Source organism: Dipodomys merriami, unplaced genomic scaffold (genome assembly GCF_024711535.1).
Source record: "Dipodomys merriami isolate MVZ:Mamm:240054 unplaced genomic scaffold, mDipMer1.0.p SCAF_24, whole genome shotgun sequence".
Taxonomy (NCBI): domain Eukaryota; kingdom Metazoa; phylum Chordata; class Mammalia; order Rodentia; family Heteromyidae; genus Dipodomys; species Dipodomys merriami.
In genome coordinates, this window is record NW_027203826.1 from 6248357 (window position 1) to 6274906 (window position 26550).

The 26550-nt window shown below is 35.3% G+C and overlaps 1 protein-coding gene across 4 annotated transcripts in view; it reads right to left on the reverse strand.

The window, feature by feature from the left end:
* Nucleotides 1-26550, reverse strand: part of Edem3 (ER degradation enhancing alpha-mannosidase like protein 3) — a 74692-nt gene that overhangs the window by 4893 nt on the left and 43249 nt on the right. The window contains exons 10-20 of one of the 4 annotated variants that reach the window (XM_070034216.1): nucleotides 24950-25075; nucleotides 24683-24766; nucleotides 22467-22550; nucleotides 21870-21994; nucleotides 16478-16643; nucleotides 16098-16252; nucleotides 14010-14166; nucleotides 11383-11574; nucleotides 9419-9584; nucleotides 7051-7236; nucleotides 4900-4947 (exon numbers count right to left, since the gene is read on the reverse strand). In XM_070034216.1, coding sequence (XP_069890317.1) covers nucleotides 4900-4947; nucleotides 7051-7236; nucleotides 9419-9584; nucleotides 11383-11574; nucleotides 14010-14166; nucleotides 16098-16252; nucleotides 16478-16643; nucleotides 21870-21994; nucleotides 22467-22550; nucleotides 24683-24766; nucleotides 24950-25075 — 1489 coding nt within the window. The remainder of the gene's footprint in view (nucleotides 1-4899; nucleotides 4948-7050; nucleotides 7237-9418; nucleotides 9585-11382; nucleotides 11575-14009; nucleotides 14167-16097; nucleotides 16253-16477; nucleotides 16644-21869; nucleotides 21995-22466; nucleotides 22551-24682; nucleotides 24767-24949; nucleotides 25076-26550) is intronic. The other 3 variants (XM_070034217.1, XM_070034218.1, XM_070034219.1) reach the window with 3 other exon arrangements.

Below are 26550 nucleotides of genomic sequence, written 5' to 3' on the forward strand. Positions count from 1 at the left end.
AGAAAATGGACCTATTTAGCAAAAAATAAATTAAAAAAAATCAAAGGAAATGTGAGCATGTAGGAAGGTATAGGTAGGGGTGTGTATGTGCTCACTTTGATCAACTAGCCCTGTCTGATCAGGGAAATTCATATCCTTATAGGTTTTATTTTGGGGGGAGGTGTAGAAGGGGGTGTCTGAGGAGTCCTAACACATATTTATTCCTTCTGGGTTGTAAAAGAGGTACAATTTAGTGAGATAGGGAAACCAAAAAAAGCAGGGAGCTGGTTGCTTAGAGCTTATGTAGGCTAGATTACTGAGAATTACTATAGTTAATACAATAGAACAAGAAAATACAATAATCAGAATTACAAGAAAAGAAACATTAAATATCTGTATTTTCAGACTGTGCTGTGATTGTATGCTAAAATTAAAAGCAACTGTAATTTTAAAAATTACTGTTAAATTAATTAAAAATTTGATTTAAAAAATTTAAATAATTGTAAACACCACTAAGTCCTCAGCAGCTAACTAGCTAAAAATAAAATCAAATATTCTTTTGATAACAAATAAAAGCTACAAAACACAGAATTAAATCATTATGGGGTACAGGACTCATTTTGCTAAATTCTAAATACTAAAATAAAAATGTAAAGCCAGACCTGATTTAAATATCTAGGTACATTCTTGAATAGAAAGTCTTACTATTGAACATTTTACCTAATTTAGATGTCAAATATGCAATCATATCATTCCAAACTGAATCCCATTTCTACTTTAAAAATATTGTTTCTGTATTTGATGTTTGCTTTACAAATGGTTAAATGACTGACCACTCTATTAGAAAGCAAGACTCCTAACACTTCCATTACAAATAAATTCTGGGAAGTGGCGCTGTGGCTCAAGTGGTAGAGAGCTCGTCTTGAGCTGAAGAGTTCAACAACATCGCCCAGGCCCAGAGTTCAAGCCCCACAACCAACCAAAAAAAAAAAAAATTGTAAAAATAAAAATAAATTCCAGTAGAAAATGAGGGAAAAGGTGACCCTGTTCAAAAAGAGATGTACTCAATACCTGACTTATGTAACTATAACCTCTCTGTACACCCCTTACAATAAAAATTAAATAAACAAATTCATGTGACTCAAAGGAAAAAAAGGAACTGGTAAAAAGTCCAGAAGAAAATTTAAGAAACTATTATGTAAAAATAGCATCTTCTGAACAATGTGATCTTTTGAACAATGGTAGGAAACCTCATGAGCTTTAAATGTATTAATATTTCAATATTTGTTTACATAAAAATATAAATGAAAGAAATGGACAGACACAAATATTATTGGGAAAATGTAAGTATTATCTCTAACTCTGCCTCTTATATGCATGAAATTTATATGTATGAAATTTATTTTTTGTAGATAATTTATAGTATGCACTTTAGAGGGGCTTACAAACAATGAAGAAAAGATAATTGTCAAAAAGGCAAAGCAAATTGATGATTCAATTTCCTTTATGGTTCTCTTTTGTTATTGGTTAAAAAAATACCACTACCATCAATAATACTTTCATTCCTGTATGGTCCTGAACCCCTTACATAATTAGCTCTTTACTTACCAATTTGTTTCTGACCTTCTTATCACTAACCTTCTGAATGTTGTATCCCATTTACATCTGTCACTCATCACTTACTTCCTCTTCTCAGGATATTCCTCTCAACTTTACTTTATGTGTCTACTCTAGTCACATATCTTGGTACTCTTTAGTAGATAGGTATGCATCTCTGTTAAACCAAGACCATGCTCAATGAAAAATTATACCCTAAAAGGAAAATATGCTGACTAAAATGAGGAAGAAACATACACTATCATATCTTGCTCGAAGGATGTCAATCACTACTGCAACTTACAACATTTATTAAAATTAAATTATCTCACATCTTTTCCACTAGTTGATTTCATTTACTATGCATGTAGATACATACAGAATATTTCCTCTACCACTGTATATAACAATAAAACAAACTATAAAATATGGAAATGATTTGAATGCTTAAGAGTGAAGTAGATAAATTACATTATAGTTGACATATAAATGTTATGCAGCTTTTAAAAGATATGTTCTGCTGTACTACTGGGCTAAAGGGATATAGATTTGACTGTAAAAAGTCACTAAGAAGTTACTAATGGTACTTATAATATATCGCATTACTATAAAAAAAAATTGCAATCCTGAAATGTATGAAGCAAGCACAAAGGCAAATAGAAAAGACTACACACCAAACTTAACATTGCCTTGTTATCTCAGGAAGATGAGAGATTAAGTGAAAGAATTTGCTGTATCTCTAATTGATCTTGTAACAAGTATAAGCAAAAGACAACAATCACTATAGGAAAGCCACCAAAAGTCAACTAAATGAGAGGGGAAAAAGGGAGAAGGAAGGAAGAGAGGAAAGACGAGAAGGGGGTAGGAGAAAGGGAAGGGAGAAAAAGAGAAAGGAGAGGGATGGAGGAAAGGGAGAGAGGGACAGAGGAAGGGAGAGAAAGGGAAAAAGGGGGAAAAGGAGATGGTGAGAGAGAAAGAGGTAGGAAAGAGTTTTCAAAGATACCCATAGAAGAAAATATGTTGGTTTTTTTTTACACAGTTACTGAAAAAGAGATAAAGTAAAAATGGTAGAGAAGTATGGAAATATAGAAAGGAGTTAAGGTCTGCCATATTCTAATTTTTTTTGTGTGGTTGGAAATTAGGGGTTTTTTTTGTTTTTTTATTGTGAAAATACCATACGAGGGGTTACAATTACATGGGCAAGTTAATGAGTACATTTCTTTTTTTTTTGGTTGGTCCTGGGGCTTGAACTCTGGGCCTGGGCGCTGTCCCTCAGCTCTTCAGCTCAAGGCTAGAGCTCTACCACCTGAGCCACAGTGCCACTTCTGGCTTTTTTCATTTTGCTTATGTGGTGCTGAGGAATCGAACCCAGGGCCTCAGGCATGCAAGGCAAGCGCTCTACCACTGAGCCATCTTCCCAGCCCCATGAGTACATTTCTTATCAAACATTGTTGCCTCTTCCTTTGTTTCTGTTCTAATTTTTTAAGATGCCTGCTTTCACCAGTATATGAGATCTTATGATCCTCCTAACTATGAAATATTACATTTAGGAACAGTATGTATCAAAAACACAAAAAACAAAGGAACAAAGAAAATCTCAAGACACCAAAAAATTATTTTGCTAATAAAAGGAGAAAAGAACCAATCCAAATACTTGATGATCAGATATTGTACAATCATTCACTCATTTATCTGTATATTCAGTGTTCAAGGAATATTGACAATACATTGTCTTTTGTGGGGATATGTTTGGAATTAAGCATCTTTCTGAACTGAAATTTTGGAAAGATGAGACATATAAGAAACACAGTATTGGAAATGGCGCTGTGGCTCAATTCGTAGAGCACTAGCCTTGAGCTAAAGAGCTCAGGGACAGTGCCCAGGCCCAGAGTTCAAGCCCCACAACCGACAAAAAAGAAAAACAAAAAAACAAAAACACCAGTACTGACCATTTTAACAGATTGTGGGCAACTCAGAATTGTCACTTATTTGGCCCAAGGAAGTAGTGTCTCCACTTGAGAAATTACTAATGCTTTCACTTCTGAGGAAACCATGTAATATTTGTTGCTAACAAGTAGAGGATGGTTTCAGGTTTGGGAATACTAGTGGCTGTAATTTATCATCACAGTAAGAAAGTGAAGGTGAGATCTTAAGATGCCTATTTTCTGTATGTACAAAGAACTGCTTAACCAGTATAATGTGACTTTATGAATAACAATATTTACTTCTGATATGAGGTCATTTTAGAAAGAGTAATTTAGAGAACATTTTATTGTTTGAGTTTTTGAGGTATTAATTGTGCACTTTTATAGTACCAACCACAACCCTTGACTGCACAAATATGACCAGATGCATAGTTGGAGATAGAAAAGTCTTAGGTCTTGGTCAGTTTCTCAAAGTACAAATGAGGAACCAGCTACATTATCATTACATGGGAAATGCAACTCAAATCTCAGATTCTGATTCTCTGCCTTCAGAGTCTGTTCAACAGTTTTGAACAGGACTCAGAAGCCTTGTCTTTAACCAGGTTAGAAGATTCTGTTACAGGGTTACACACCCAATGTTGGAATGGAATGGATCAACGATCATTACTGCAGACCATAACTTGTTAGGCTATTATCCTAAGTGAATGAAGTAGGTGACTTCATTAAGTTATTATTGATCTTTGTACAGTGGTAAATATGAATAATAATGTGTTATTGGCTTAGCTAATATGGCTGTATAGTTCTCAAAAGAGCTATTAAACAAAAAAGGTGATTTTTAAAACCTTTTATCAAAGGATCAGTCTGTAACAGGAGTGCAATTCAAACAGGTTTTAAAATATCATTTAAATAATGTGCCCATTTATTTCAAGATCCTTATGGAATACTATTCCCCAGGACTTTTCCCCCAATAGGAATCATCATACCCTTTCTCTAATAAAGGAAGTACATTCTCTACCTAATCTTAACAGTCCTAATCCTCTGTGTATTTCCATCCTATGACTTAGAGCTATTTAAACAAGCCAGTACTTTAAATATTTTACATCATATTCAAGTAAGGATGTTAGGTAATAAATACTTGAAAAGCAACACTGTCCTAAAGTGACTGTTACATAGACATGGGCTAGTGAAGTCATCTACCCTAGCAATGTACATTCACAGAATTTGTGATGACAGGATCAGTACAGATTATTATTATTGGACAACTAATTAAGCATGAAAATAACTTAAACAAGATATTATCATGGTACTCACTGAAACAAAATTATATATGTATGTGTGTGCATATACATAACACACGTATGCATATATAACTTGAGGTTTATTAATGCGAGATACTTACTACTATTAATAATGTAGCTTGGAATCATTTTACCTTTTAATATTGCTGCTGAAATTCCAATGGTAGCACAAAATGAGGGGGGAAAAGCAAAGTCATTAAAAAGATTATTATTTTGTCTGTGTTTGATGTACCTAAATGCATGTATGTAAAAAGAAGATCCAAATTTAGAAAGGATGGTAGGGGCAGGGGTACACAGAAGAATTTAAGATGATCAGAAAATCTTTGTATTGTATTCTGTTCCCGTCTACACATCCTTACATGCATACATCTGACTCACTCTACTGCTCTTAGTAACTCAAAGAATTCAAAGAAGAATAAAAGTAATATAGGAAGACAGAAAAAGATAAGTCTAGTATTAGAATATTAATCAGCCTTTAAAAACAGCTGTCCCACTTCAAAGTTATACTGAACTGAATCAATCTCTTGCATATCTATGAAACTCCTTATAGGCCACAACAACTCTACCTATGTAAATTATACAACTCCATGTATTTAAGGGGATGGAAGGAGGCTAGCTCTCTCTCTAGTGCCTCAAACAGACAAGAAAAAGAACAATCACAAGCAAAACCACAGCCTGTCTGGCAACTCACTTGCCTTGACTTCTCCCCTATCTCTTGGTATAAAACTATACAGGCTCACGCCTGTAATCCTAGCTACTCAGGAGGCTGAAATCTGAGGATCATGGTTCAAAGCCAGCCCAGGCAGGAAAGTCTGTGAGACTCTTATCTCCAATTAACCACCAGAAAACTGGAAGTGGCTATGTGGCTCAAGTGGTAGAGTTCTAGCCTTGAGCTGAAGAGCGCAGGGACAGTGCCCAGGCCCAGAGTTCAGGCTCCATGACTGACCAAAAGAAAAAAAAAAAAGAATACTGGTAAGCCCTTGCTTTATATATACTTAGGGCTTAAGTAAATTTCAAATTACTAATAAACACTTTGGCCAAGGGATAACTATATACTCTCATAATTTAAGGCATGTTATCTTCTTTTTCAGGAATATTTGTAACTCTTATAACTGCTAAATACCTGTGTGACAAGAACAGATCTCCCTAGGTGCCAGTGGTGCCTATAATTCTAGGTAATCAGGAGTCTGAGATATGAGGATAACATTTCAAAGCCACCCCTGGCAGAAAAGTCCCTGTGAGACTCTTGTCTCCAATCAAACATTCAAAATTGGGAAGTGGAGCTGTGGACCAAAGTGGTAGAGCAAAAATGCTCAGAGACAGTGCCCCGGTCCCATAAGCAGCCTCAAAACAAACAAACAAAAAAAGATCTTAGTGGGAAGATTTCTATGGCCTTTCAGCAAGGCCGTGGTCACATGTTAACACTTGCTACTGAGACCCACTGCTAACATATTGTATAAAATGACATTTAAGCAATCTCTGCTCATTCCTTATTAAAGCAAATTTAAGATGTACTATCAGTGAAACTGAAATGGTGAGCATTCCTGGAAGCTAAAGTGGCTTTTTTTCTTGCCAGTATAGGGTTTGGACTCAGCATCTTCCACTGGCTCTTTCTTGGCTGGCACTCTACCACTCAGGCCAGCCCACCTGAACATTATTTTGGAAATGGAGACCCATGGACTTTTCTGCCAGGGCTGGCTTCAAACTGTGGTCCTCTGGATCTCAGCCTTCTCACTAGCTAAATTACAGAGGTGAGCAACCAGTACTTGGCTAAAATGGTTTTCTTACAGACTAGACAAAATCATAGTAAAAATGATAAATTGCATATAAAACATGTTTAAAGTCAGTCAACAGAGAAAATAAATGTTTTATTATTCTTAATTCCAAAAGGAAATTTTATTTTAAAATCATCTTCCAAAAATGCTACTTGCTTTACCAGTGAACCAAAACAAACAAGCAAAACCTACTTTTTTTTTTTTTGCCAGGCCTGAACTCTGGGCCTGGGCACTGTCCCTCAGCTCTTCAGCTCAAGGCTAGCACTCTACCACTTGAGCCACAGCGCCACTTCTGGCTTTTTCTGCATATGTGGTACTGAGGAATTGAACCCAGGGCCTCATGTATGCAAGGCAAGCACTCTACCACTGAGCCACCTTCCCAGCCCGAAACCTACTTTTTTTGTAACTCATTCTTCTTATCTAACAAATTAGTCAAATTAACATTCATCTGTAGAAAAACAGAGTTTTGACTCTTACCTCGATCTTTTGCTTTATCAGAAAGGAGCACTTCTACCTCCTCATATTCTCGGATGGCATCCAGTATGATGCTTCCTTCTTTGCTGAATAAGAACAGCATGGGGATCCTGATGTCATCTGTATCCTTCCCATCGCCTGCCATCTGGAACAGAGGGGCAGTATCACTGCTGCTCCCCTCATTGTCATCTAATCAGAAAACGAACACAGCAAGCATCAAGACTGCTGCCATTAAGAAGACTTAACAGTTGTTACTACTTTTTACCTGTTAACAGGTTTTAGACACAATAACTCTAGGATTTATCCTTAAGGTAATAAGTTAAAAGGAGCAAAAGAGCCTATTCATAGAAGTTTACTGTGTACAGTTTGTGTACAGTTGTGCATAACATCTTACCAGTGTAAGCACATTATAATGAACTATTCAGTAGAACCCACAAAACAGAAAGATACAATAATACATGAAAACCATAGAACACAAAATTCTACAATTATGATTGTAAAAATTTCATATGCTTAGAGAAAAGCATAGAAACAGAAAAACTTAAGATTTAGATTTAAGTGATAGACTGTTTTCCCCTCCTCCCCCAAAAAAGACTGATACAGGAAGAAATGTCCAAAATAATAGTAATGGTAAGATACTAAATTCAATGTGAAAAATAAGTAATGGGAAAGACAATGAGTTAATTCAGGAGTCAGAAAGTACTTCTTATAGCCAGCTACACATTTGACACAGTGACTACCTGAGGTTTATAGCTGCAATGACTCACCTCTGTAGTACCAAGCAATGATGATTACATGCACACAGACCAGTGTGACTGTGTTCCAGTGAAACATCTACTTACAACAGGCATGGGACAGGATTAGTCTATGCTGATTTAGTTACTAAATAGAATTTCTCCTAACATTTCTCTATAGCTAATTAATCCATTAAATTAACTCTGGAAGACCTTTAAATCAACTAATCCATTAAATAAACTCTGGAAGACCCACACAGAATAAGCAAAAGGAATTGTAAATTCAGTCTTTTTTACTGAAATAAGACCTAACTTAAATTTTATGTTCTTCCCTTTTCCCCTTGGGGATAAGGATGGAACCCAGAGTATATTACAGAGACATATGACCAGCCCTTTACTTGCATTTTAAAAACTATTTACTTATTTATTTTTGATGGTACCTTTAGTGTGAATCCAGAGCCTCATGCTTACTAGGCAGGAACTCTGCTTGGGCTATGTCCCTAGCCTTTTTTATTTAAGCTACCTTGCAGACAGTTTCATGTTTTTGGCTGGCCAGATCACATTCGTCCCCAAACTATGTCTGTCACAAAGCTGAAATGCACCACTACACATAGCATGTCAACTGACAGAGGGTCTGGCTGACTTTTAGTGCAGTCTAGCTTGAAACTGGGACCTTTCTGGTCTCTATCTCCAACACAATTGGAATATAGGTATGTCCCATCACATCTAACTCTACCACCAGCCCTTCAAATACCTTTTTACTTACTCTGAACTCAAAATTCCATCCTAATTATGAGAAAAAAAATGCAAACTGAATTTTCTCTCTGTGAGAAGAACTATTTAGAAGAATTCACAATTAAGATGTGACCAGGGTCCTCTAGGTCTTTCTGAATGCAAACTAATTAAACAGAAAAGTATGTGTTTACCATCTTAAGTCATAGTGTGTGCATCTTGATACAATAAAAAAGCAAAACACTGGTGGGAATTTATGAATAAAACGATTTAAAGCATATATTTTGTATTTCCTGTGGGGAAAACATCCAAATTTTTATTAAAATTCACTAGCAACTAGTGTTTATACCCAAGTCCACAAACATTTTACACATGTTATCTTTAAACTTCACAACTATTTAAAAGATATTACCATCTTACAGAAGCACAAAAGATTATTTTCAGAATAAGAGATAAAATTACTAAAGCTGGCCAAGATTATACTGCGGCTCTGTGGCAAAGTCATGAACTGTACTCAAGGCTCTGATTCTAAGGCCTACATGTTTGAGGATGACTGGGAATTTCCCATGGTTCCTACTGGGTAGCAGAGGGCAATTTTACACTAAGGATCTTAGGATTTCATGTGCACCTTTCTTTTCCACAGTACTAGTGCCTTCATCCTCCCTATACCATCTTCATGACTTATAGCATATATTTTCACTGACATTAACATAAAGAAAACACACTAGGCTTTCAAAAAAGATAACAGATATATAGAAATTATTAAATCTCTGAATGATCTCCCTTTGTTGTTGTCAAAGTAAAAATAACATGATACTTCCATTAAATTTCAGAACATTTAAAGGGAAAAAAATCCAAAAAACCATATTCTCCTAATCAACACAATGGCATAGAAACTTACTTACCAATAACAATACCACCAATGGCTCCAGCATTCTGGATGTTGCGTGCCTTTTCTGCAAACATGCACTGTCCTCTTTGAACCAATGCAATTTTCCCCATCACTGCCTCAGGGTTAGTAAGCTCTGAACAACCATTATATGGTTTACTGCTGGCAACAAATCCTCTTGTCTGTCAGAAATAAAAAGCAACCTAAAACTTTTGTCTTCTCAAATCATAATCTAGTCATTAACCTTCAATATCTAAAATTTCAAGAGAAATACAACTCATTCTTTTATAAAACATATGAAGTTTATGTTATACATGGCATAAAAATTTGGGGGGGGACTGTTGGTCATGGGACCTGAACTCTGGGCCTGGGCGCTGTACCTCAGCTCTTCAGCTCAAGGCTAGCGCTCTACCACTCAAGCCACAGAGCCATGTCTGGCTTTTTCTGCTTACGTGCTACTGAGGAATCAAACCCAGGGCCTCATGCATGCAAGGCAATCACTCTACCACTGAGCCACCTTCCCAGCCCATGGCACAAATTTTTGTTTTAAATATTTTGCTTATCAGAACATTGAAGGAATACTTCATTGTACTTGGCATTTTATAAAGTATTTTTACATAAATTTCGAACTAATCTGATCTTTATAGTCACTCTGAAAGAAATATTGTAAGTATTTCCATTTTACATTTGGGGAAACTAAGATTTGGGTTAGTTTTCTCAAAAATACAATGTTAGTCAGTGATAAGGTTAGAACCTGTAGGCAGATTTGCTGCATACTATAACCTACATTTAAAACAGAAGGGAGGGGCTAGGAAGGTTGCTTAGTGGTAGAATGCTTGCTGGAAGTGGTGCTGTGGCTCAAGCGGTAGAGTGCTAGCCTTGGGCTGAAGAGCTAAGGGACAGCACCCAGGCCCAGAGTTCAGGCCTATGACCAACCAAAACAAACAAACAAACAAACAACAACAACAAAAAAAACAGAAGGGAGGCATTTTTAAACCACCATGATAACCAAAAAAGTTTTTGAAAGAGGGGGGAAAATTTATTTAATTCACAAGAATCAGTAAGCTCTTCCTAGGAAAATTAAATTAACCAGAGAACTGATTATTCAGAGATATTTTAACATTCTTCCTCATGTAGACTAGACAGATAGACCTTTATTGTTTTCTGTAACTAATACAGGGCAAGCAGAGCCTAAAATACAGGACACATAATGAAATGGAAAATCAACCTCTAAATCTACATAGTTTAAAAATATATCAGAACAAAGTTTAAATGAGTAGAAACAGAGTCTGTCAAGATACTGGGGCCCTATCACCCCAGACCTGCCATCAATAGTAGATAAACATGTAAATTGTTCAGCTGCATAGGACTTTGTTGCCTTTATTATAACAAAAAGGGTGCACTAACTTAGTCTTCAACATTTGCTCAGTGGACTATCTGGAATCTCTCTACATAACCATTTGAGCCACAGCACCTTGGCTTTTAGTTGTTTGCTAAACTAAGCTATTGAGTTAGATCTTTGATCAAAGAAAGGTTATATTAGTTAAGGCTAAAGATGATTTCTAGATAAATTAAAGGTATTAGAGCAGTCTGAATAATATTTTATAGTTTTTGAGTGACAAGACTTGAACTTAGCATCTTACACATGCTAAGTCAGCACTCTGTCACTGACTCTCATCCTTACCAAACTACATTTTAAATAAAATTCTAAAAGTAAACTATATACTCTATATAATTCTAAAAGATATAGCCTTATTTGATCTAAATCTGAGAGACTGAATAGGTTTTTGTTTAACTACATGTCTGTTGGTTTGTTTTTGGTGATTTTGAGAACTAAATCTTGTACCTCCTTAACATCCACTGAGCTATAACCCTAACATCTGCTTTTTCAAATAAATGAAAACTACTGAATTGAAAGGAAAAAAGAAAATACTTCCTATTTTACATTTAATTTCAACAAATCTACTTAAGTGGACATACCTCTTTATGTTTAGACAGATCTGGCCCAAACTGAGCTGGTCCAGCAGTCAATACTACCCTGCCAAAAAATGGGTGGGAGACAATTTGCACAGCTCTTGGAGGCAGCTGCTGTTCCTTCTGCTGCTGACTTGATAACTCAATCATCTCTTGCATGAACCTCAATCCATCTTCAGCATCAATTGAACTAGCAGCCTGTGAAAGACATTCATTTAGTTCATTTCCTAAATGCAGTCCTCTCATCATTTATCCTTCTAGCTAAGGTCTCTACAAAACATGGCCCTATACATCCTCAAAGTATTACTTGTATAAATTACATTTTCTGAAAAGAACTTATTTTAAAATTTTGAACATCTCATTCACTAGTCTATAAACCACTCTTTTTCTTTAAGTACTCGTTTAGGCTGGTCTCAATCTCATTATGTAGCACTGGCTGGCCTTGAACTCACAATCCTCCTGCCTCAGCCTCAACAAGTTTGGACAGGCATGTACCACCACACCAAGCTTATAAACCACTTTTGATGCAGTTTAAGAAATGGATCTTTGTCAAATGTTTCCTTTGCTTCTCTCTGATTTCTCCTTTGAAAAAAGAAATCTCATATCTGACACACATCTTCCCTCCTTGGAACTGTGAACTAACAAGAATATTCAATTTGACTCAAAACTTGTATTAGGTCCATATTCTATACCAGCACTTTCATAGGCACTGAGGAGACAAGTCTTTTAAGTTTGCTTCTAGAGGAAAAATAGATGCAAAATTAACTATGTTAAAAATTCTCATGTGAGAAAATGGAATTGAACCACAGACTTGGAAACAATTCATTTGGCATGTGTGCATTTGAGGACTACAGAATACCATTGAAATTGAATACTGACTGAAGAAAAGCTGAAGAATGTCTATCAAAGAAAAAAAAAAAAGAAGATGGATTAGCACGACTTTACAAGAAAAAACAGCAGGACTTGATGGGAGTCAGAAGTCAGAGAGAAAGTTCAAGCCTATCTTGAAACCTCTAGCATACATAATGGTTCAGAGAATGGCAGTGGTTTACTGATGTACAATACCAGAGAAGAAAAAAATTGAGATTCAAAAATATATAACACAGAGATTAAAGTTAGATTTAGGGTCAAAGTTAGTAATCAGATATACACATATACATGCATGTGTATATACACAACATACCCACACATATACATACATCTAAGAAGTCATCTGAACAAAAATATAGCTGAACCCTGTTTTCACTGTATTTGACATCGGTGCCCTGCATCTCGTATATACATTTTTCTGATTTGGGGAGGGAAAGGGAAATATCAAAATACTGAAACAAGGATACGGGTTGACCTATTGTAATAATGACATGTACAAGACACTTTGATGAAAACAAATTTTACAACTTGGGGGAGAGGGGGAGGTGGGAAGGTGCAGAGGGAAGGGTTGGTGGGGAAAAACGAGGAGGTAACAATGCTCGATAGGAAATATACTCATTACCTTACTCATGTAACTGTAACCCCTCTGTATACTATTTTTACAATAAAAACATTAAAAATATAGATGACTTAGTAGAAACAATAAAGACTCTCAGAGAAGAGTACATAGAGGAAAAAAATGTCATTCTGATTTTCTGGTAGTATCCTACTTTGAGTTGGTCTGGTAGGAAAGGAGAACTATAAAAGTATAAAGCAGTAAGCATAGAAGAAGAAAAAAAACAATTCTGCTGTATAGCCTGCAAACTAAGGAAAATGCTTGAAGAGGTCAGTCAACATCTATTCGAAAGTTAAAGCATAGAAAGGGGTAAGACGGACATGGTAGCAATTATTTCATTGGCTAGAGTAAAGGCATTAGAGAAGCCACTTTCACTACCAGCAAGGGCAAGTGAAACATAAAAAGGAAAGAATACTCTTTAATGAAGAATGGATGGGGTGAGATTATAGATACAATTGTGAGGGAAAGGCAAGGCTGTGGAGAAAAGGTTCAATCTGAGGTTCAATATAGTTCTAGGTTAAAATTTAGAAAACTACATCTTTTTCTCAGAATAAATAATTGAAAGATCTTACTATGAAAATTTTTAAAGCAGAAAAGTCAGTTATAAAAAAGTTTGCACAAATAGCATATAATCTTTCTCAGACACAAATGCAAGAAAATTTTCATTCCATGATGAGTAAAATTCTTAGATTCAGTAGCTCTTTGGGAACTAAAATAATGTGAAATTTACTATTAAAACTACCTACCAACTTTTGAAGTTTTGATCTAAATAAAATAATGGAAAGGGGAAGTGGCGCTGTAGCTAAGTGGTAGAGCGCTCGCCTTGAGTTGAAGAGCTGAGGGACAACGCCCAGGCCCAGAGTTCAAGCCCCACGACCGACAAAAAAAAAAAATAAATAATGGAAAGGTAATAAATTGAGAAACCGAAATTTTAAATTTGAATCCTAATTGACCAGATTAATATAAGCAAATAACTCAACTTCATTTAAATCAATTAAGATGACTTTTAAAGGTACGACATGCTAAAATGCAGTCTCTGAATTATATGAAGTTTTTGTTTTTTTTGAAATGCCATTGATTATCAAAGCTAAGGAGACAAAAAAGGGCAGAGAAGAGATCAAATCTAATTAGTATAGCAATGTCTTACTTGGATTGCATGCTGGACCAACTGGACTCTCCCATCTTTCAGATGAATCAAACTCACCCCCATCTTCTTCAGGATTTCTAAATGCTCAGGGTTAGTGGCCATGAAATCTCTGGCTCTCAGAGGGGGTTTAGCTCCACTCCTGAAACTCTCCTCTCTGCTAAAAGTAATTATAGCCAAGACTTAAAAGGGTAAAATTTAAAATTGGTTTAAAAAAAATCTTAGGCCTAATCAAAATAGCAAAATTACTAAGTTTGGAACTAATGAAACTGAAATAAGTTATTTTTTACATATAACTTATTATTAAGTGGTATCACTTTCACATACAATATTTTCCAGTCACAAAAGCATGGGTATCATCTACCAAAAGTAGTACCATTAAACAGTAGTACCATTAAACAATGATTTTGAGGGTCCAGAATAGATTCACCTGAGATTTGTTACTACTGTCTTCCTCCAAAAACACAGATTTTTCTACTAATATTTTAAAAGCCAAGCAATACTGATAATATGAATACTGCTACTCATTTTAAAATTAATTGCTTAAGTAATTAATTTTGCTGTACAAAGGATTAAACCCCAAGATGTGCATGTCGGGCAAACTCTAGCAATTGAAGCCATACCCCTAGTCCTTTTTATTTTCAAATATTTTTAATTTTTTTTGTTTTTTATTAACGTGTATTAATTGGACAAAGCAGTTTCATTGTATTTCTATGTATGCATATGTAATTTTGTAACCATAATGACCTCCTCTGTTATTCTTCTGTATTGTGCCATTTTTCACATTTTTAAATAATTTTCCATATGTTTCATTATCAATTTTGTCTTTGAGATAGGGTTTCCATTACAATCCTATGTCTCCACCTCCTGAGCAGCAGGGATGACAGTATATGTCATCATATGCCCAGGTGAAAACTTTTTCCTTGTTACTTCTTTGCAATGACCTTGGCAACTCACTAGAAGAACTTGTTAAATCAAAGATTTTTAACGACTGAGAACAAGTAGAATCTCCAAAGGTAAAAATCAAAGCAAAAAAAAAAAAAAAAAACCTGTATTTTCATGTTACAGAAACTGTAGAAAATAAGGGAAAAAAATTCTTACACATATAAGACATGTAGAAATATTTGATGAAATTATTTGATAAAAATGAGCTAAAGCCAGGCACAAGTGGCTCATGCCTGGAGGCTGAGATGTAAGAATAATAGTTTGAAGCCAACCTGGGCGAGAAAGTCTGATACCCTTATCTCCAGTTAACCACCACAAAGCTAGAAGTGGAGCACTGCTCGCCTTGAGCAAAAAAGAAAGGGATTGCATCCATGCCTTGAATTCAAGTTCCAGGACAGCACACACAGGAACGACAAACACACAAAGAGCTATGGAAATTTAAAAGATATACGACATCCACTACTATTGCTTGGTTCATTAAACAAAACATTGAAAATTTCCCTAATAACAAAAGACACTGCTACAATTTAAGGTTTACTATTTAACTCCTAATAATTTGAGAGAGGAGAGTAAAAAACGGATTTGAAGTTAGGGCATTGCATTTGCTTATGCAGGCATGAGCCATGCCCCCAGCCCTTTTTTCATTAGTTGTTTTTTGGAGGGGTCATATGTTATTTTTTTGCCAGTGTCCCCTGGAATGTGAACCTCCTATCTATGCTTTTTGCATAGTTAGGAAGACAGGCATGCAACACCACATCCAGTTTGTTTGTTAAAATAACATTGATAACATGTTGCCTAGGTTAGCCATGAATGACAATCTTCCTGATTTTTTTTTTTTTTGTCAGTCATGGGGCTTGAACTCTAGGCCTGGGTGCTGTCCCTCAGCTCTTCAGCTCAAGCGAGCGCTCTACCACTTGAGCCACAGTGCCACTTCATCTTCCTGATTTTGAATTATTGAATAGCCATTTCACATGTGAGTAACTGTGCCAACCCACTAATAATTTTTTATCAGTGACAACTACATACCCTCAGTTATCTCTGATCTAAGTGAATGTCTTCTTGACTGCTATTACACGCTCCTTAAGCTTTCTGTCATTTGCTGAGAATTAAGCTTGATATTAACCAATATAAAATAATACATCTTACACTCTGATGATGCCTCTAGGACAGCTCTTATCCACCACATTTTTCAAGGGCTCACGAATGCGTTGAGCATACAATGGATCATGAGGGAAAAGAATCTGAGTATTTGGACAAGTCCAATCAAAATTACTGTCATCCAGTTCCGTATATTCTGAAGTCTACAATATAAAATAATTTTATATAAATAATTATTTTACTTAACATTATTGTTTAAAAGGACATGTTTAATGATACAAGAGGATATACAGAGTGCAATAAAAGAACATGAAATATAATTTTCCTACTATCATAAATCTATTTATTGAATTCTACTTATGGATTACTTTTTGTTTGGAAAAATAAATACGGAAGTAAAAAAGACAATAACGCATTTAAAAACTCACTGTGTTCTTCTTAGAGATGCTTTGATTAGTAGTAGAGAGCCAAAGAGGTAACAGATGAGCTTCTGTTGTAAAAATGTAATCTTCTATGTCAAAAATAATGTCTTCTTTATCAGCAAATAATAGGTAAAGGTATTTAAACATTTCAGCCAAGAAGAAAGAATCCATTCTAAAATGAATAGTTACAGTCAAGTATGAGAACCTTAAAACATCTAGTAGAGTCAAGATCAATAACCATATCTACACCAATTTAGATGTCCACAGAAATCCAGAATGTACCAACCCTCCCAGGTTAAAATAACCTTGGCTCTAGGGGTATTGCAAGAGAACAAAAAAGACAAAGGAGTTGCCTAAAAAAGGTACATTAAATCTTGTCAATAAGGAAGACAAGATCTTTGGATATGCCCTCCAACTAGGGCAAGTTGTCCATTTCGTACTTGTGAGAACCTTATAAGAAACTTCAATTAACATTAATAGAACTGGATGAAGGCATACAACTTTGATGACATTTACTATTAGCCAGTTGTGATAAATTAGAAAGCTTATACAATAATCATCTATAAAGTTACATGAAAAATGTACAACACTATAATTATTATATACTTATAAAAGGTATGTGACTTTACAAATTATTTAATGTTATAATGTTATAATTACATTTTAAAGAAAAGTTTAAACAAAAGTGCCAAGAAAAGAGCTGGCTGGTATATGGAGTTATAGCAACATCAAGTTTAAATTTGCGTTTAGATTTCTAACCTCCCAAAACATCCAAGGTTTTGTGCTTGATCTTAGCCAGAAGGCCAGGAGGCAATGTATCCAGAATTTTTGCAGCAATTAAGTAACCAGTAGCTTATTGGACAGGTGCATAAAATCAGACCTCAAGCCAAGCACAACTCCTGGCACATAGTAGGCACTCAATAAATATTTACCAAATTGAATGCAAATTTCAAGAATGTCAGTAAAGAATGAGCTGGAGAGGCAGCAGACCACAGTAGTAAAGAACATGGGCTTTGAAAACAGATCTTTCACTAACTAACTGTGTGGCCATGAGGTGCTATATTTGGACTGTGGCTACAGTTTACTCTTCTGTAATAGGAACTAATTAATCAACTCCTAACATGGCTATAAATACTAAATAAGATATGTATAGTAATACATAATATGCTAAATATGTCTGTTATTTAGCATAGTACCTAGCATATATGAGACCAAAACTAATCTGTCCTTTGTCCACCTGATTTATTTTGAAATAGAAACTCATCTGTAAACTTTTACTTTAAACTTTAACTTTAAAAACTTTAAACTTTTCTACTCATTGGATGTTGATCTTGTAACACACAAAATCTCATGTCAATGTACAATACACTTATCATAACTGCTTCTGGAAAACTGGCAGTTATGTTGAGAATAGTAGACTGATGAACAAGAAAGATACTGATATTTGGCAAATTTAAGAACTGCTTAAACAATATGATTTGTAAACATTAAAGAAGAGTAGAAGATGGTAAAAAAATCATTAAAATATGGATCAGGTAAAGCTAGTAAGTTGAATATTTAATCTCATGATCTAATTTTTACTTAAAAACTACAAACATTTACATGAAGGCAAATCATAAACATTTTTAAAAAATGTCTAGAACACTGCTGAACTGTTAACCAGTTAGGTAGAGAAGTATATATTACAGATTTCTATATTTTTTTCTTATCACTTAAATTGTTTTTAGTAACATATTAAGAAAACATAAGTAGTTTTCAGTTGGAGAACTCGTGTGTGTGTGTGTGTGTGTGTGTGTGTGTGTGTGTGTGTGTGTGTGTGTGTGTGTGTGTGTGTGTGTGTGTGTGTGTGTGTGTGTGTGTGTGTGTGTGTGTGTGTGTGTGTGTGTGTGTGTGTGTGTGTGTGTGTGTGTGTGTGTGTGTGTGTGTGTGTGTGTTCAACACATGGATATCCAGCTTATGAGCTAGAGGACGATGCAAGTAGATTGTAAGGGAATAAGCACCCAAAACATAGAACATATCTCAAGTGTCATGTGATGGAGCACTGGACATGACCTTATCTAAAAATTTTCCCCATAATTTGAATGAAAAAATTATTTAATGTATGTTTTCCAAGCTGAAGATCACTGAAAATGGGAACTTCATTTAAGAGACCAGATTAGTAAATTGATATTCAATCTTTCTTCACAGTCAAGAAACAAATTTTTAAAATACAATTTTAATAAATACAATACAATGAAATTTCTCAAGGAGAAATATAAAATTCTTCTACATTTATACTAAAAAAAATTAGGCTGGGGGGGTGGCTCAGTGGTAGAGTGCTTGCCTTGTATGCCTGAGGCCCTGGGTTCAATTCCTCAGCACCATATAAGCAGAAAAAGCCAGAAGTGGCGCTGTGGCTCAAGTGGTAGAGCGCTTTCCTTGAGCTAAAGAGCTGAGGGACAGCTCCCAGGGCCAGAGTTCAGGCCCCATGACCGATGATGATAATAATAATAATAATAAATTAATTAATTAATTAAAGCAAGCTGCTCGAGGGTATAGTAGAGAATATCTACTTGCTACAGTCTGAAATATCTGAAACTAATGGGGCAGTCATAAGCTCACTGGGAGTTGAGCACAATAAAGCTGTTAAAAAAAACCCAAAGCAAATCTAATAGCAAAGTATAATGAAGACTAGTAGTTCTCAGCCAATACTTGAGCCAAATTCATCTGCTAGGTAAAATGCCCCCATGAGAAACAAGGAGTTAATGAAGCAGTGGTCTTTAACTGGATAAGTATAAACCTATTAGCTGCTGAAAAGATTAACACCCTGCCAGAACCCAGATGGTTGGTATTTGTTGTGCCAGGCACATGTTTAATTCTGAATGTCTTTTTGGAAGGAAAGTAGAGTATTTGGAGGGAAGGAGGAGGGGAGGGGATACTAGGTATCAAACTCAGGGCCTCATAAATGCTATTCAAGCACCCTACCATTAAGCTAGGTCCCAGCACATAGACATACTGTAAGATATATTCTATAGTCACTGGACTTGTGTAAAAGCTAAATCAGAAGTCTAGAAACAATGTTATACAAGAATTATGTGGCTGAGTACCAGTGGCTCATAACTATAATCCTAGCTACTCAGAAGGCTGAGATCTGAGCATTTCAGTTCAAGGCCAGCCTGGGCAAGAAAGTCTATGATGATCTCTGATTAATCACCAAAAAAAGGCAGAAGTGGAGCTGAGGCTCAAGTGGTAGGGTGCTAAGGGAGAGTACCCTGGCCTTGAGTTCAAGCTCCAAGACTGGAAGCAATAAAATTTCTAATTATTATTATTATTATCATTTATTAATAAAAGAATTATGTGGTTGGAGGGAGAAAAGTAGGATATTAGATTCTAAAACATGGAACTCTCAACAGAGTAAACCATACCATTCTCTGTAATTCCTCATCCTGTTACCACTTTTCTACTGTAGGACACATCGTATGGTGTTTTTTTTTTTTTTTCCCACAACTACCCTATTTACTAACTAAAAGACATGGAAGGGAAGAGGCATTTCTAATTTATCTTTTCATTCTCAACCTCAGTGTAGTGCCTGGTATATCATAGGCATTTAATTATTGTTCGAGTGGACCACCAATATTTCATAGTTGTTAAAAGCCTATGTGCTTTACTTAGAGTTTTGACCTTAACTTCACAGTATAATAGTGAACACATTCTCTAATTTGTCTTCACTTTATGTTTTTCATCATTAAAATGGGGGCTACTTTAAAAATCAAATAAATACAAAGCTTTTAGAACAATGTCTGAAGTGCATAAAAAAAACTATATAAATGTTACAAAGACACAGGGTATCTGCTTCCTTGCTGTTGTCTGTATATCTACTTTCAGAAACCTACTCATTTTTCATGAACTGTCATCAGAAAAAGGGGGCTTCAAATTTAATTAACGATTATCCAAATACTCTTGATTGAAAGACTAAGGTACATTCCTTATGTGATGAGTGCTGTATTTGTCATGGCTTTAGTCCTCTGTCTGAAACTGCTTTCATTTTTTTGTGTTCTAATTTGTTCATCTTTCAGAATCCTCTAGGAATGTTTCAGTGACTACCACCACTCCCCAACTTGCATCTCATGATATTCCATGTTTCCCAGCACTTACACAATGTTTTAAAAATCTGTTTATCTGCCTGGCTTCAGTGACTCAGTGACAGAAAGGGCATGTCTTTATATCTGCAATCCTAAGACATTTGCATAATGTTGGCACATGAGAAATTTCAGTAGATATTTATAGAATGGACATTGCTAACCAAATGAACAGTTTCATTGTTCATTTAGAAATGTAAAAGCCAGATAGGGCATCTTGGAATAACTAGATTGTTTGTAACTATCACACTGACCAAGTCTCCTTTTTATAGCTTGAATATTTCATTGTTTCCTTATCTACCTAGTATGTAATGACACAGCAACCACCACTGGTCTCCAGCCTTTGAAATCAGGAGCAGAATAAGACTATACATATTAACCAGATAGTGTTTTAAGAATTTTTTTGAGGCAAGATACTGAGATCTGAACTATGATTTAAGCCATGCCATGTGATTTAGTTTTTGTTGTTTTTTTGGGGGGGAAGGAGGTTCCGGTTGTGGGGCCTGAACTTTGGGCCTGGACGCTGTCCCTCAGCTCAAGGCTAGCGCTCTACCACTTGAGCCACAGCGCCACTTCTGGCTTTTTTTTTTTCTGCTTATGTGGTGCTGAGGAATTAAACCCAGGGCCTCATGCATGCAAGGCAAGCGCTTTACCACTGAGCCACCTTCCCGGCCCTTGTTTTTGTTTTTATAGGTGGGTCTCATGCATTTCCTCCTACCTTCACAATCCAATTTGCTGAGATTATAGGTAAGTACTATTAAGCTTACATTTTTCCTTTTGAAGAATTTTGAATAAACAGGAATCATAATCTAGATCTTTAATAATCATTTTGATGAGTTCTAACAAGCTTGCATAATAATCACTATTACCAAGGAGAAAAGAGATATATTTCTAATATTTCTAATGATGGTTCTGGTATACAATATTCATTAGTCTACTTGAACACCTACTATGTACCAGATACTATGAGAAAAATACAAACTTTTCAAACCATTTTAAGTGAGTCTATCAATTCAAGAGAGTTAGGAAACAAATGAACTCCAGCTTTATATTCTTACCCTTCTTTTTTTTTTTTTTTTGTTCAGTCATGGGCTTGAACTCTGGGCCTGAGCACTATCCCTCAACTCTTCAGCTCAAGGCAAGCGCTCTACCACTTGAGCTACAGCGCCACTTCCTCTTACCCTTCTTAAACATTAAATGTATCTGAATCCTAACAAGTAATTGTAGGTTGTATTGTGTCAGAGTCACCCTGAGGAAAGGGATGTTAGTGATTCTTTTACCTGTCCTCATGACTTCCAGTACGAACATCCTTCATGGCAGCAAATCCGCAAGGCACTCTAGCATACTTATTTAAATTTTCAATAAGTGTTTTCCCTACTTCAAGGTAGTAAGGATCTCCTGTAGCCTATTAAAAAGGAGAATATATGTATACATATATATAGCTTATATATTACCATACACCATTCATTTATCAAATATTTATTGAGTACCAACTAGATGCCAGGCACTGTATCAGGCACTGGAATGCATATCACCATAGGATCCACATTTGAATTTTTAAAAAAAATAAACAAATGAAACTGAAACCTTATCAGTTAGATTAAAATTGTAATGTCTCAAAAGTTACCTCCTTGAAGAGACATAATTTAGAAATTCTAGAATACAAAATTTCTCTTTATAAAAAGGTTTACAAAAATATTTTGCAAAGGTATAAGATTTATAGGTCAATTCTTGCATCTTTCAGTGATTCAATGAGCTAGATGAATGTAAAGAGTGATATATCCAGCCATTATAACATTAAATACCAATTTCTGCTACAAACAAGAGAGCCAACAGAGAACAATAAGTAAAAAGCAGAAAGGGGTAAATTATCTTACTTTATATAAGAAGTAGGTGCTTTCTGCAAATTCTGGTCTTAAAGGATGTTGAGCCCAATGTACTCTAAAATCTGTAGTAAATGCCTGTGCAAAACAACATATAAGCAGAAACCAAAATATGATTAAAAATAAGTAGTTCTAGAATACATGGAAATATATATTATACCATAACAAGTAAAATAAATTAAAACATAAATCATGATATATTTTCTATGTAACACTAATTTTCATTGCTAAAAATCACAATTCATTCTTGCAAAGGATACTATTTTTTACTCAGTTAATGGTCTACTTTGCAAATAAGCATTTGGGCAAGTAGGAAAATCAGCGAAACTCAAGTTATAAAGCTCAATAATGACAACACATAAATCTCAATTGTGTATGTAACTGTTTTCCTTTTTTTTCTTCTTTCCTTTTCCCACTTAATTATTAACAAGTCCTTATAATTTCCTTTTAAATTTCTTTTACTAACAAAACTATTATGTGTATTTGTGATATACAACATGTTTTCATTTTTGCATACGTATGAAATGGCAAATCAAGCTAATTAGTATACTTTACTGAACACACCATGTTTCTGTGATGAAAGAACTTAAAATCTACTCTCAACTATTTTGAAGTTTATGTATTTTAGCATATGCTTTCTTTTATAACCTCAAACCTTCTGTGCAATGAGACAATTACTTCAAAATCTACTTAGTAGCATCTATTTTGAAAGAAAAATGAGAGCAGTAGACAAATGAAGACAAGAAGGGGAGAACAATGCAATCAAAATTTAACGCAGGGGCTGGGAAGGTGGCTCAGTGGTAGAGCGTTTGCCTTGCACGCAAGAGGCCCTGGGTTCGATTCCTCAGCACCACATAAGCAAACAGAGAAAAACCGGAAGTGGTGCTGTGGCTCAAGTGGTAGAGTGCTAGCCTTGAGCTGATGAGCTGAGGGACAGCGCCCAGGCCCAGAGTTCAGGCCCCACGACCGGATCAAAAAAAAAAAAAATTTTAACACATATCTTACAAAATTAACTGAGGAAAGGGATGGGTTAGAAGGTGTAGGTGAGAATGTTAAAAGGCATAACATTGATCAAGATGCCTTATTCATAAACTGCTTTGTTGAATGGCAACTCTTTTGTGTAACTACTTAAAAATAATTAAAACGCATTAAAAATGTAATAGAAACCAAAATAAAATTTAATATGTGATAAATGTATTTAGTTGAAACCTCATTTTATTCTGCCTGTAGAAACTTTTTGAAAAGTTTTATCACTTTAGGAAAAACGCATTCTAAGTTGGTACAATGCTTAGGGATAGAACAAGGCCATACATACACTTGGGAATTATTAACTATATTTCTGGAAAGCCAAAAAGTATGCTTTTCAATATAAAAAATAATTAAAATCTCATAGTTTCAGTATAGCAAGAATATTTATTACTAATTTATCCAAAAGGAAGAGTAGCCAGGTGCTGGTGGCTCATTACCTGTAATCTAAGATCTCAGGAGGCTGAGATCTGAGGATTGTAGTTCAAAGCCATCCACACACCAAAATCCCTAAGGCTCTGATCTCCAATTAAACATCACAAAGACAGAAGCAGAGCTGTAGTTCAAGTAGTAGAGTACTAGCCTTGAGAACAAAATCTCAGGGGCAGAGCCAGGCCCTGAGTTCAATCCCCAGGACTAAACCAAAAAAAAAAAAAAGTAATTCTTAGTCACCATGAAGATGACCTGACAGCTCTCCACATTTCTAGGAAGTATGTGTGACCAGTAAAAGTACAGCTAATGAATATAGTTTCCATCAATAAGTTCAGAAAATAAAAGTGACAGGATATCCATACCTAGTGGGCATATATAAAAGTTAGAATGAGACACTATTAAGACAAGGAGATAACTTAGTGGTAGAGTGCTTAGCTAATGTGCTCTTCAGTACTGCACACACAAACGGAAGGGACAATACTACAGTGGAGTGGGTTAGAGAAGGTTAGGAAGCACTAAGTTGGGATTTTTTTACATATAAAATTAAAACAATACAAGCATTATTCTTAATAAGACTTCTCTTAATACAATCAAGTTTAGCAAGACTATGAAGGCAAAAACATGTAATACTGTGCAAATAAATTAACCAGAAAAAAATTATAAAAGTATACATGTCTTGAAGATGTCATTTTCTACTTTTAAATTAACAATGTATAGTACATGGACAAATGAGAACTTCAAAGATTACTTACCTCTGGCAGGAAATTGTGTTTTTTAATCACCTGATATAACATTTCATGAGTTTCAATAGCAGGTCTAATATCCCCCTTTAAAACCTAGAAGTAAATAACAAAAGTTACCTCATAAAATATGAGCTAGTTCTATTTATGATCACTATGTAAATTAATATACACAATAATCAACTTTGTAACATGACAAAACTTCATCAATTAATTTTAGAGATCACAAAAGTAGCTAGAATAAATTTTATTTGAATATTAAGAAACAGTTTTTTCTACCTGTAAACCTGGAAAAAAGGCAAGTAGGGCATCCATCCAAGTTCGAGCATTCAGCATTGGTTTATGGATGTGCACATCCAGCAGAAGAGGTGGCTGGCTGATATACCGCATGATGGCATTGTAGTGCTACAGGATCACAACAATGTGGTCAGGGAAGTAGATGAAAAAACATGTACGACTCTAAACTCATAAAAATTATAGTAAAGATATTAAGCCTGACTTTATATAAAATTTATAAATAAGTTTGATATTTGTCAATTAACTGTGTAAACATTTAAATTATTTTAGATGGAAAGAAATCTTTCTAAAATATTATACTTCCTTACATTCTCTAAGTCAGATGCGAGACTGAGAACACAGCTCAGTAGTACAGCACTGAGTATAGAAAACACAAGATCCTGATTCCCAGCAACACACAGACACATGCAATGTAAAATCATAACTCAAACAAGGTAACTAGTATAAAGTCAAAGTGATTCAAAAAGAGAATATGAGGCCAAGTGTGGTACGTACTTATAATATGTATATTCAGGAGGTTGAAGCAGGGGGACTAAGAGCTTGAAGTTAGCCTAGGCTACATAGAGTCCCTGTCTGAAGGGAAAGAGAGTCAGATGCTTACTAATAAAGACTATATATAACATGTGATCTGCTGAGTGCAAAGATCTGAATGGCTTGTCTCTTCTCCTATGGGATTAGCCCACAGTGAGTATATCTTTGTGTTCCTGAGATGCTCTTAGGACCCCTCTGGAATATTATAGCCCATATTACAAAATTAGCTTTCTTTTGTAGCTAGAAAATTTGGTCTTTTCTCAACATAATATTCTGAGCTTACTACTGCTGGAAGTAATGCATCTAATCTCTATTAACATTAATATGGCGTGCTATCTCTGCTTTTCATGTTCTTAGGAACTCTTCCCATTTTATCCTAGGTATTTCATCACTTTGAATAAAGAACAAATTGTGCTAATGAGCCAACAGAAAGAATTTTCTTTTACTATTATAATTGAACTGGGTTCCTCAATTTGAACTTCTGTTTAGAATTGAACCCAGAGCCTCAACCTTGCCTATAAGAAATCTTGTTATAATCAAATAATACATGTAATAGTACTGTTAAAGCACTTAATAGGTAACTTATTAGTTTTAATATGTTGTTTTTATTGTTTTGCTAACTTGTCTGTTAATCATTCTTATTAAGCCTCTGTCAAGTTAAAGTATTCCTCTAATAACTTTGTATATAGATGTTCATTTAATCTTCCCAATCATCCTTTAAAAAAGCATTAATAGGGCTGGGAAGGTGGCTCAGTGGCAGAGTGCTTGACTTGCATGCATGAGGCCCTAGGTTCAATTCTTTAGCACCACATAAGCAGAAAAGGCTGGAAGTGGTGCTGTGGCTCAAGTGGTAGAGCACTAGCCTTAACCTGAAGAACTGAGGGACAGCGCCCAGGCCAAGTTCAGGCCCCACAACTGACCAAGAAGAAAAAAAAAGCACTAATATACCACTTTGTAGATGAGAAATACAGTTGCTTGCATAAGTTCACAAAACCAAGAAGTGATCGATGCAAGACTTAAAACAGGCGATCTTGCCTGCTTTTTAACAAGTT